General features: G+C 41.9%; 1 protein-coding gene across 7 annotated transcripts in view; it reads right to left on the bottom strand.

The window, feature by feature from the left end:
* Positions 1–11,146, bottom strand: part of CUL4B (cullin 4B) — a 33,741-nt gene extending 22,595 nt beyond the window's left edge. For all 7 annotated transcript variants that reach the window (XM_055119961.1, XM_055119962.1, XM_055119964.1 and 4 more), the window contains exons 1-5: positions 11,055–11,146; positions 9,773–10,306; positions 7,648–7,763; positions 1,322–1,425; positions 793–862 (exon numbers count right to left, since the gene is read on the bottom strand). In XM_055119961.1, coding sequence (XP_054975936.1) covers positions 793–862; positions 1,322–1,425; positions 7,648–7,763; positions 9,773–10,306; positions 11,055–11,082 — 852 coding nt within the window. In that variant the 5' untranslated portion in view covers positions 11,083–11,146. The remainder of the gene's footprint in view (positions 1–792; positions 863–1,321; positions 1,426–7,647; positions 7,764–9,772; positions 10,307–11,054) is intronic.
* Positions 11,147–13,502: the final 2,356 nt, after the last annotated feature.

Genomic DNA, 13,502 nt, shown 5'->3' with positions numbered 1-13,502 from the left:
AGTAAAATTTCAGGAATCCTTGGATATATACCAGACAATTAGAATGAAATATGCAAAGAAACACATGCACCTCAGAATATTTCCATACCACTTCACTCAAGTATTTAACTGTCTCAATCCTTGCTGCAGTTCCCAGAAAAGAGATTTAATATGTTCTATGACTTATTTGCAACTTGAGAAGTAACAAAATAGTTAAAAGGGAATCAAGGGGACTTTCGCACCATTCTTCCTTGCCAACAGTGCTGAGGGTGAAAGTGGCTTAAATTGTACACGTATGAGCTGATCAGATGGCTCCAAGGGCTGGAACGCAGGCTCTGCAAGCAGAAGCCCCAATTCTGATCCAGGCTCTCTTCAAACACTGCTGGGAATGACCCATCAGCACTGCCATTATAACTCAAAACCACATCAAATTGTATCTATTTTTGGGGGGAGGAAGGTGTCAATTTTAAGATTTTACTTTGCAGAACGTAAGGTATAAAATAATCCTGGGTAAAGAAGAGAAAAATTGCTGTGATCTGAATTAACTAAAATGCGGGATCATTACGGATCTTCACGGGTAACCCAGATAACGACAGGATATCCATTAAAACTGATAAACGATGTACCTTTTTAAAAGGACACTCTTTTTACCTTTAACTTAAAGAGTTTTATCAACCAAACCAAGGTTCTAATTCCGAACAAGAGCAAATACAAAGGCAACACCCTATTGCAAAGCTTTTAGAACATTCCTACATTTGCTGAAATTTACTTTTATCTACAATATTCAACCCAAATATGCTTCTTCCAGCTTACCATTTGTCTACAGTGGTTTTGCCAGCATCTATCAATATTCTTTAGGAAAAGAACACTATCCAACGAATCCGTGAGCCAGGTTAAGGATATTTTGAGGTGCTTAGTGTAATTAATATAAACAATGTCAGGTGACATTTGTCATAATCATGGAATACCATACACACTAAATATAACAAGCACTTTCTTATAAAACAAATTATTAACGTGTAAAAAATAGATCCCACTTAAAAATACCTTTAAAATACACATAAGCATTGTCTTCTCAGCTTATGATTTCCCTTCGAAGTTTCTCTTCAAGTAAAAATGTTAGAATGAAAAGATAATTATGTAAGAATATCTTATTATAACTATTTAAAATGTAGACATTTTTGAACCAAAACAAAAGCTGAAAAGTAAAAATTTATTTCTTTTCTAGAAAAAAATGAGCAAAAATTTTCTAAAAACTTCAGGCATTCCATTTAAACTGGAAATAATGAGGGTTAGGGAAGGAGGAAATAAAATCATAAGATCTTTTGTTTTGAAAGGATATTCTCTAAACTGGAGAATTTGTGATTTGATGTGATCTTCACAAATCTGTCTCAGTTGTTTGTACAAGTTGGCAGAAATCTTATAAGAGCACAGATTTTCCACAGCCTGCCAAGATTAAATACAAGAATAAATATATTTATTATAATTGCATAGGTTAAGAATTAGGAAATCAAGCAAAGTTCTCCCTTGTGAACACACCCAAATTTATAACAACACACACATATAAAAGTTGTGTTAAATATTAGGACAAAGAGATAATATAGAGAATAAGGTGCATACCTTGATGTGGCTGACTCTGGTTTGACTCCCCCCGTATGTACCACAAGGCCCACTGAATAGCATCCTGTGTAGCCTCCAGAACCCTTGGGTGTGGTGCTTGATCACTGCAGCAGGGTCCCAAGCAGAAACCCATCCTTGGGCCCCCTGAGCTGAGATTTTCTGGCAGGGGCCTCCAGTCTCTGCAGCACAACTCGAGAGCCCCTCCTCTCAAAGTTGTTTATCAGTAACAGAACTCCACTTCGAGTTTAAAAACATAATTTCAATTTTTTTGTTGTTTGGGCCATACCCTGTGGTACCAAGGACTTAGTCTGCCCGCCTCTGTGCTCAGGGATCACTCCTGGCATGCTCAGGGGAATATATGGGGGCCAAGTGCAAGGCAAATGTACTAGCTGCTGCTATACTACTGCTCCAGCCCCTAAAAGAGAAATATTCTTGATTGGCTGGAGCAATAACACTGAGAATAAGGTATTATGCTGGCCTGGGTTCGATCCCCAGGATTCTATAATGGCCCCCAGCACCATATGGTCCTGCAGCACTGCAAGAACAGCCAGGAATGAGACATGAAGCACAACCGGATGTGGCCCCTCCAAAAATGTTGAATAAGACTTAAACCTTTTTTCTTCCCAATCCCAGCCCCTCCCTCTAAATTTCACACATATAAAATAAAAAACATTTGCCTTTAAAAATACTCAAAAGAGTATCATGCTGAATGAAATGAGTCAGAAGGAAAGGGACACATATAGAATAACTGCACATATTTGTGGGATATAAAAAATATGAAACTAATATCCTAGGCCAGGGAAGACGGGCCAGGAGGACTGTTCAATGGTTGGCTGATGGTGTGGGACATGGAGGGTAGTTAAGATAAAGGAGGATCCATTGTGACAATATTAGTTGGAAATGATCACTCTGGACAAGAACTGAGTGTTGAAAGCAGGTAAAGGGATATACATGATAACCGTTCAGCATCTGTATCGCAAACCATAATGCCTAAAATGAGAGAGAGAAAGAGAAAGAGAGAGAGAAGAGAGGTGTCTGTCACAGAGGCAGGCTAGGGTGGGGAGGGTGGCTTGAGGGTTTGGGAAGGAAACTGGGGACACTTATGCTGCAAAATTATACTAGTGAAGGGATGGGTGTTGGAACATTGTATGATTGAAACCCAATCATAAACAATTTTGTAATGCCCTATGTCACAGTGATTTAATAATAAATAAAAATAAAAAATAAAAACATCCCAAAGAAAACAAACACAAAGCAAATGAAATGCAAAATTATAGTTGGTGACCATGTGACGCTTTGGGAATATAGGATTTAAGAAACAGTAACAGCGTATAATAATCCATTTGGGACAAGGAAAAGAATGGGGGGGAAATCAGGGTAAAAATAAAGTAGAAACAATTAAAATGAGGACGAAAATACATAGTACAAAAATATTAAGTACAGTAAAGGAGGAAATCTAAAAAATTTTCTGATTTAGCACTATACAAAAATACACTATATTCCCACCAGGGTGTGCTAAACACTGGTCATTGGTATAATGAGTTAAGTCTTAATTTTCAAACCACATATTTAAAGAAGGAAAAGCACACACCCCTAAAAGAAAAACCTCTAAAAAAACTGATAAAGCAATGCAATCTAAATGGCCTCATCATATCCAGTAATAGCTGAAAAAACATAGTTAAAATATATCAAACGCTACAAAGTCATATGAAGGAAACCACAAAACGAAACCTTTTTTTTTTCTTTCTCGCTTGTAATAAAAAAAGTGTTTAAATAAGACAAATTATCAGGGACTAAGAAATTTGTAGTTGTGGTTCCAGAACCACAGGACAGAGGGGAGAGTGCCTGCTTTGCATACAACAGACCTGGGTTCAAGGCCCAGCACCCCACATGGTCCCCTGAATATAGTTAAGAGTGATCCCTGAGCACCACCAGATGTGGCCCAAAAACAAAACAAAAAAGATGCAATTTGTAGTTGTACATATTTGTAAAAGAACAGGTATAGTATTCGTAATTCAGTGAAAAGAGGAGCAAGGTCTAACACATGACAGATGAAGCTAAAAATCAAGAGACATCAGTTATACAAATTTACATAGAATAGGTAGTCATATCTGCTAAGCATTTATTTTACAGTCAACGACCAGTTATGCAATCATATTTCCTACGATAATAACCTATACTAAGATGGACACACTATTTGTTTGCAGTATTGTGGTCATCTATTCAATGATAAATCATTACTAAAGAGGTTCATTATTTAGTATTTCACAAAAATATATAAACACAAACTCCCATTATTAGACTAAGCCTGGCTTCAAAAATAATAGCTACATATAAGAAAAAATGGGAATCCTGTTTTTTGCTACATGTATGGAACTGAAGGGTGTTCATGCTAAGAAAAATAAGTCAGAAGGAGAAAGACAAATACCAGCTACTCTTTTATATATAGTATATAATGAAAGAAATCTTTAGGACTCTGACTACAGAACTAAAGTTACCAAACTAAGGTTGGGGGTGGGCTGAAATGGACTGATGGACTGTGACAGAGGAATACTGGCAAATTTGGTGGTGGGGTAATGTATTTATTAATTATTCATTAATGTAATTATTAATGTATTACAGATATGGTAATACTGTAACCCTAAAACAAGTATTTGCACTCTTTGTAAGTCAGACTACAAAAATGAATTAGAGGCAGAGAGATAGCTCAGTGGTCAATGGGCTGGAATGCAAAGATTTGCATGTAGGTGCCCTGGGTTAGATCTAGCATTGCACGGTCCATCAGTCTCCAGCACCACAGGGGTGACTGGATTAGAGAGCCAGGAGTAGTTCAGGCACCACTGCATAGCCCAAAACAAAACAAGACAAAACAAAACAAAACAGACAGGGGCCAGGGAGACAGAGTAGCATGCAACCACAATCTGATGCGACCCTGGCACCATGATCTATATCAATCAGAGCATCAGTAAGTCAAGTTCTGGGCTCTCCACTACACCTCTGGGTATGTGGACCCTGTGCATTGCAGGCCCCAAGCAGCAGTGCATCCTCAGGTCATAGCAAGGTTAAAAGACAGAGCATGTATGGTGGCCCCTGAGCCCCTGGCACAACTTGAGAGTCCCCTTTAAAACATGGACACTTGTACTAAAAAAATATATTATTCTCTGCTTGCCTGTTTCTACTCTGCAGAAGCCTGTACTCTCTTGAACACTCCCTTCTCTCTCCCCTCATATCTTTCTAAATTAATTTTCAATAAAAACTGTCCTGCTTCACCAAAAAAATCAGTACACTTAAATCATATTCCTAACTGTAGTCAAAACGAACACGTAAGCCAATAAATAACAACAACAAAACCAAGTCCAAATAATTACGTCCCCTTTAGAGGATTTTAACCTTTTCAATGAAAGATAATTTTGAAACTCAGGTAGAATGCTAATCTAAAATCAAATGTAAATGATGTTTACCACAACTGCACTACACTATCTTGTGTAGAAATAAAAAAACTTATTAGAGGAAGTAGGGCAAAAGATAGGATAGTTGTTAGGGCTTGAGTCTCAGTGCCACATGGTCCCCCCATGCCACTGTGTGCAACCATGGAGGCCCCCATGAAAAATCTGTTGTTTTCCAATAAATAAATAAAGCCTCTTGTAACACTTAACTTATAAATTAGATATGATGACATATTAACACATATTAACAGTACCTAATAGAACAGGACAATTAAACAAACGCATGGTAGCAAAAGTCATCTATAATTTCTCTCAAAATGCCTTATTCTACAACTGCCTTTTCCAGGGAGCAAACCAAGGATTCCAGACACACTATGCACTTAGCTATATATCCCTGGCGTCTCAAAATATCTTATTGTACTAATATATTCAGACCTCAGTAGACTGCATGTAACTAAAATCAAAACATGAATAAGGGGGAACTACTGTATGCCAATTAAATGGTTACTCCAGGGTTCGAGAATAGGATGTGGGGAGAACTTTTATTAAGTATACTGCATACTTCTATATTGCTTCACTTTTAGGAGAGTACTTTTAAATTACATCTAGTCAAAATCAAACAAGCACCTGGAATCCGTATGATAAAAATAATTTTACCCCTACATGCTTTGCAGAACTTGAACATCAAGAATAATCTCTCTCACAAGAATCCAAGAATTATTTATAAGCTTTATGGTTAAGAAGGAAACAATAAAAACTAAAAACGTGTGCTTCTGAAGTTACTTGAGCAGAAGAAATAAAGTACGAAGGAAAATGTAAAGTGGAAAAAGCTTGACTATTGATATTAGGCTGAAGAAGTGCAACTGAAAAACAGCAGCTATTAATTCTCATGTATGAGAAAGCAAAAATACCAAAGAATGTGATGAGCGCTTGAAACAGGAATTTAACAGACATTTATCATGAGGATTTTTTTTAATTAAAAGCTCTGGGAAAAATATTAAACTAGATAGGATTTGTTAACAATCATGATCAAAGATTTAAATAGAAAAGTTGTACATTATTGAAATTAAAGATACTGCAACACTAGCAGAGCCAAATGTACAAATGAGAAAAAATACTTTCTTTGGAAATAAAGATAACTTTTTTCCTTAAATAAAATTATGTGCTTCACACAAGTATTGAAGTGCAGTCTATTAGCGAGGCAGTATGGTAGTGAAAGTGCAGTGGACCAGGAACTTTGGTATCGGTTTGAGTCCCCTGCTCAGGTCAACAAATGACAGGGTATGTTATTTAACTTGCCTTAGACCTTGTCAGGTTTCCTCATTAATAGGAGTGTGGATAATAACTACTACCCTGTCTACTTCATGAAGGATTCTGTAATGTGTGATATATAAAAATAAACTTACTTGCAGGTTGAAATGCAGAAAAAGATATTAGACTCTTGGATCTCTTAAGGATCTTCAAACTCTTAATTCCATAATTCTGCTTTTATTATTGAACAACACAGGAGTCACTTATATAACATTATAGCCAAAAGAGGTGGGCTTTATCCTTAAGAGAGCAGTAATATTACCTGACACTTAGATAGGATTATAATGCTTATTATAGTAGATATCTTTATTGACTATGTGTTGGGCATCATTCTGAGTATTCTGCATGCCTTGACTCATTTATTTTTCAAGCAACAGACACTGGTCATCTCAACTGACACATTACAAGTGAAAATGTCACACTGGGACTTATGAGACAGTATGGTGACATCATTTTATATATTATACTGCTGCCACGTGTTTTGCCACAAAACTTGCATTTGATTCTTCTCAGCAACCACAAAAATAGAGAGAGCGGGTTATTCTTTCCCCTATTTTACAGAGGAAACTGAAGCTGAGAACTTCAGTATTTTCAAGATCACAAGGGTAAAGGCAGACAAAATTAAATATCAAACTTGTCTTGTGACTCCTAGTTTAAGGTTTGTCCATTACTTCTAAAACTCAAATAAATTGATGAAAACTACAAATTATGATAAATTAAGCTAACATAATAACTTAAGCTATTGAACTCTTAAGCATGTTTTATATGAAACTGCTGATACTGTAATAAAAAGTGACAAAAATACAGAAAGGCAAAATACCTTTGTAGAAAAAAGTTTCAATCAGTCATCAGCCCTATGATCACAGGGAATACATGCCAATAAACCCAGTGGATGCCTCAACAACTCTTCCCCAAATAAAGAACAAGAAAAAATGACAAGAGACTACTAATAAAAAATAAAATGAAATATATGGAGAATATGTGAATACGTTGAGGCTTTGGAGCAACGCTGCACTAGAAATCATCTTTGGGATCTAGGCTACAGTACTGCATTAGATGATGTGACTCTTTTATTTTACAAAGTATTCCAATTATAAAACATAACCAGAAGGATTCAAGGAAAAGCATAACTTATGCCACGATACTGTACCTCTAGTTTGTGAGAGATTGTGGTCCGATTATGAAAAAAAGCATAAATTGTGAAATTAGAAGGAGATTGAACATCTACTAAAGTATCTTACTTTTTTGGAATGTATAATCCAAATACATCTCATTTTACGCTTATACTTACCTGATAAAGTTCTTCTAAATTGTATTTAATCGAAGTACTATTCTGGATAGCTTCCACTGCTTCTTTTAGTTTATTCCATGTTTCATCTGTGTAGTTTTCTGGTAATTTAGGCTTATCTAGATGATACAGAAAAGGGCATGAGAAAAAGATACATGAGTGGAAGAATCCACAAAATATAGTAAGCTGACTGCATTTTAAGGGTAAATTGTGGATCTTTATAATTATTATGCCTAAATATTAAAATAACTGCTATATCTAAGCTTAGTATAAAGGATAAAATTTGAAATGCCACAGTACTGCTCAAGTCATTGGGATCACCTATTAAAATAGATGACTTTCTCTATTAAATGTATCACTTCAAAAAATGAAAATAGAAGAGTTACAGACAAAAATAGCAGTCCCAATCTTGTTATATATAAAACTGAAATCAACGTGAATTTTGTGCGTGGTATTTAAAATACAAAATGCTCACAAATGCTGAAGGTAGTTTACAAACATCTTCATTTCCCTAATACTGTCCTAGGGAAGGTATTAATAATTTTACAACTGAGGAAACTGAGGCTGACTCTTTGAGTAAGGTTTGCCCCTCACAGCCACCATAGCCAGTCTTTTGCAAAGCTAGGTTTACAATACATCTATCTCACCCCAAATTTTGTATCACATACAGATGGAAACATAAATCTTAAATCGGGCTTTACTTTAAACTACATACTTAAACATAGCAAAAATTTAAAAATAAAAACACCCAAATGACTTGAAAACCACGCATCATCTTTAAAATGGAACGAAGCATGCAATACTGGGCTTTAATGTAAACTTCACTGACAGCAATGAGTGAAATATTTTTTAATTGAAACATCCGAATGTCTTAATAATTTGTTTTTATTTTAGGAGAAAGAGAAAACATATATACGGAACCAGTCTGCAAATCTAATTACGAGCATAGTTTGTAAAACTCCTTGGCTATATTTTCAAGTGAAACAGTGTACCCATTAGCCAATTACTATTCACATTTACTTAAATATGATCTATTATCAAATCAGAAAGATTACTCCACTTTTGAGAGCCTGAGGATGGGAGAAGATAGATGGAAAAAGGGTTAAAAATAAACAATACTATAACTGCCTACTTGAGACAAAATTGAGATTACTCCTGATTTTCCCACTGTTGAAAATACAGCATGAAGATTCTAATTTTTTCTACACTAACACTTAGTCACAAGGCAGTTGGTAAATATTACTTTAGTTCATTCATTTAATTCTCCATTTAATAACCATTCCAGAGTAAACCTGTCAGTTTAGGGTGCTAGAAAAGTCAGAGAAAGAGAAACGCAACAGACAAATATTGTGTCCAATTATATTCTTAGTTGCTGACTTTCTATTTGGCTCAATAAATTTATAACGCTTTTAACTCCATATCTAAAACTCAGAATGAACAAAATCTCCTCAAAACTGCAGGTCAGTACTTTTCCCCAGTACTGGGGCAAAGTAAATAGATGTAGTAATTTTTCCTATCTTTAGACTAGTGCTACAAAGAGTTTCTACTTCTATCTACACCGTATTTTTCATTCCTAAACTCTACCTTTGGAAAGAAAATGCAGTGAGCATAAAGAATTTTTCCCTAAATACTGTTTTGACAATGAGCTTCAAAAATTCAGTATTCGACACCAGAAATCTATGAATTTCTGATTATCACATGATTCACCACGGTTACCTGCATTTCTAGGGACTAGAGAATACGGCCTTTTGGAGCATCAAAATTGAAAAAGAACATCAGCGACAAGGTTCAGTGTGCACCTGAAACAAACCTTTAGGGTGCAAAGTTCTCACCTGTGAAATGCAGATCAATCACACTTAAGGTCAGTGTGATGAGGAACAGGAGATCGGATGCAATATGCCAAGACAGAATTCCAAACACCGCAGAAACCCCCCGCGTACGCTTCAACAGAGGCTTTCACAAGCCCCTCCGTGTCCCCTGTACCTGCGAAAGCAGCCCTCTCCGCGCCCACCGACCCTGCGGAGCGCGGCATGCCACCCCGCTCCTGTTCTAATACATTAACACCGAGCACGTGGGGACGCAGGTGTCAAAGCCTTGGAGTGTGATCACGGCTCGGGGCCATCGTTACCTTTAAAGTTCTTGATGACTAACTTCTTGGCCGAGCCCGGCTTGCTGCTGGCGAAACTGGAGACGGTGGTCGCCTTGGTGAGGCCGTTCGAGTGATGCACCGAGGCCACGGAGGAGATGAGTAGGTTCTTATTTTTCAGCTGCTGCTGCTGCTGCGACGTCGCAGCCGTCGGCGAGGAGGAGGAGGAGGAAGAGGAGGACTCCTCAGCCATCTTCGCGTCGAAGCCGACCAACTCCAGGGCTTCGTCGAAGCGGAGCCGCTTTTGTATGGGCGTGTGGCTGCTGGACGCCGCGGCGGCCCCGGGGCCGGCGAAGGAGGAGGTGGACGGGGAGGCGGAATCGCGGGGCTGCAGCGGCGTGGAGGAGGCCGAGGAGGCGGAATCGCAGTCGTCGCGCTCGTTACTACTGTTGCTGCTGCTGCTGTTCAACTTTCTCTTCTTGGCAGAGGTGGGCGGAGTGGCGCTGGGATTACCATCGGGGGCGGCGCGGACCTCCTGCGCGGCGGCAGCAGCCGAGGTACTGGGGGAAGGCAAACCTGTGGGGAACATGAAAATCGCGGGGTCAACGGGCAGAGGCGCATCCGAGCCCTGCGCCGGGATGCCTGCGTGCGTGAGAGAGAGGTGGCGGCGGTGGCGGGGGGGAAGGGAGGAGAGATGAGCGGAGAGACACAGAGGACGAGCGGAGGCAAGTGGCGAGGGGGAGGGGGCCAGACCGGGAATGGAGGTTTGGGGAGGCGGCAGGCTGAGACCCGAGAGGAGCAGGACGAAGGGGGGACAGCCGCCGGGGCGGCAGGCAGGGACGCGGCCGCGCTGTCCCCCTCCTCAGCTTCCCGGCCTCGCTCCCCCCTGGCTGCGGGAGCGACTCAGTGAGTCAGGGAGGCCGAGGCTCCTCCTCCTTTTCTCCCTCTCTCCGGGAGGGGAGCCGCGGCGCCGGGGGGAGCGGGCGGGGGGGGGAGGAAGCGGGGCTTGTTATTGTCAATAGCACGGGCGGAAAGATGGCGCCACTTCCGGTCACGCGGGCCGGCGGGCGGGGCGGCGTCGGCCCGGGAGGGAGGGGTGGGGCGGCGCGGCGGGCGCCGAGGGACCGGCCCGTGGGAAGGCGGCGGGAACGCGGCCGTTCACGCGGGCGAACCGCGCCTCCGCCCCGGCCGGCTCGCCGCGGCCCCCCCCCCACAGCCCCGCTCCCCTGCCCGCGCCGCCCGCTCCGCGCGCAGCCCACCCGCGCCGCCCGCCCGCCCGCCCCGTAACGGTCCCGCCGGGAGCTCCGCGCCGCAGCGCCCTTACCGGAAGTGACTGTGCAGACACTTTTCATAGCTCCCAGATCCGAGCCCCCAGGTCCGCAGGATTGGAGTGGGGGGGGGAGGGTGGGGAGGGGGAGAGTGGGGAGGGAGGAGGCGGGCCCCGCGGACACCTCCGGAGCTCCCGATTGGAGCCCTCGGAACGCGGCGGGGGCGGGGCGGCGGCGGAGGCGGCGGGAGAAGGAGCGGGAAGGAGCCTAAGGGGAGGGCTCGTGACGGCGAGGGGCGGGGTGACTCGCTGGGAAAAAGCGGAGGAACAGGGACCGGGGAAAAGTCGGCGAGGGAGAATGGAAACTTTGCAAGAGATAAAGGAACAAGGAGGGCTTGGTTCTCAGGAGAGGGGAGTCGAGCCAGAGAGAGGCCAGCAGCCCTGCCATCCTGCCTGCAGCTAGGGAGGATGTTAAGATAGGAGCGGAGAGAGGGTGTAGGTAGAAGCAAAGGAAGGTTTTCTACTCCGTTGCTCTCTTTATTTCTTCTTTGTCAATCAAGGGTATCACTGACAAAATACTGCACAGGGCCTGAGTTGGATACCTTTTTCTCAGCAGTGTACTTGCAAATACTTTTACCTTCCTATCAGATTCATTTCCTAAGATGGCTGGCCAGAATTAGGAGTGCTTTCTAAGTCCAAAAAGCTGGAAAGTAGTAATTAATACTACCCCCTACTCACAGTTCTGACTACACCTAGCCCAGTAATTTGTAAACCAAGCAAAACTTGAAGACCCACTTCTTTTTATCAAATCTCAGTCCATACACTTTGTCAGCAAAATGAGCCCAGATTTTAAAATAAATTGCTCATGACAACAATCCTCTAAATTTTGATAACACTGAAAAACCTTTAAACTCCTGTTTTTATTTAACTAGTCTTCATTTGGAGGGAGCTGGAGAATACAATGTAACAGAGCTTACCAACTTGTAGATTATTTCATCTGCAAAAACATTGAATAGAGTATGTATTGAAAGAGTTTGCATACTAGAAAGTACATATCCCTGCCCTTGAGAAGCCAGTGGGGGAAGATTCAAAACTACTTTCTAGGGACCAAGGCTATATATACATGTATATATAGCTCAAAATGGGGGAGGCATGCTTTGCATGCAGGAGCCCTGATTTGATTCCTGGCACCCGACAGTCTGAGCAGAACCAGAAGCAACCCGAAGTATTGAGCCAGGAGTAGCTCCCAAGCATCTCAGAGTATGACCCAAACCCCCTCCCCCCAAACCATTAATTTCCACATAATATTTAATAAATTTGCATAGCATGATGTTATGTAACATGACAAGATATAACAATCATTCCACAACAACGCGCTATAGGAACTGGGGAAATCAGAAATGCGGGAGGGATTTTGAAATCTTTTCACAGAGGAATGAATGTTTGTTCTGGGTGTCACAGTGGATGTTTCAAAAAAAAAAAGAAAAGGAGGGAAGAGGTTGAAAGGCATTTTCCGCAGTGGAAACAAATAAAGCAAATGCCCGTTGTGAAAGAATTTGGCCTATCTGAAAATATGGAAAGTAAAATCAAGCTGAAAAGTAGGTCTTGTTAGAAGTGTCATGAGTGCTCAGGAGTGTCTCAAACAATGAACCTCAGAAATGTGAAATCCACTCTAGAATGAGATGAGCCTTGCAAGCTGGGCTTTTAAGAGCAATGGAAAACTAGTCTCCCGCAGAGATGTACAGGGGCTAAGGTGTTTGCTTTGCATGTGGTCGACTGCAGTTTGAGCCCCCATAACCACATACGGACTGGAGCAGTAGCACAGCAGGCAGGGTGTTTGTCTTGCTTGCGGCCGACCCGGGTTTAATTTCTTCATCCCTCTCAGAGAGCCTGGCAAGCTACCACGAGTATCCTGCCTGCATGGCAGAGCCTGGCAAGCACCCATGGCATATTCCATATGCCAAAAACAGTAACAACAAGTCTCACAATGGAGACGTTCCTGATGCCTGCTTGAGCAAATCGATGAACAACGGGACAACAGTGCAGTGCAACCACATATGGTTGCCCGAGTACTGTCAGGAGTGATTCCTCACTACTACAAGGTGTGGCTGCCACCCCCACCCCCACCACAAGCTATAAAATGAAAACAGAGGAGTGGGGTCAGGGATATTGTTCATAATGGTAGGCCCTTGGTAAAATTCCCAGCACCATTAGTTTCCCACATCTCCAGCACAGTCTGATATAACCCTAAACACCTCACAGTCCCACAGCACAGATACTGCTGCAGTGCCCCGGAACACTAGACAGCCCTGTTCAGTCTCTCACTGCAGCCTAAGCACCACACAGCCCCTGCAGGGCAGAGCAACTGAGTATGGCTAGCAAGCCCATGCACTACACATGGGGTGCCCACCACAGCATCTGGGCAACTCTTAAGACCACCTTACAGCAGGGCCTGGGCACCACGAGCAGACCTAAACTCCGCACGGACCCCACACCACAGTTCCT

The sequence above is a fragment of the Sorex araneus genome, chromosome X (genome assembly GCF_027595985.1).
Source record: "Sorex araneus isolate mSorAra2 chromosome X, mSorAra2.pri, whole genome shotgun sequence".
Classification (NCBI taxonomy): domain Eukaryota; kingdom Metazoa; phylum Chordata; class Mammalia; order Eulipotyphla; family Soricidae; genus Sorex; species Sorex araneus.
This window is presented reverse-complemented; position numbering and strand designations above follow the sequence as displayed.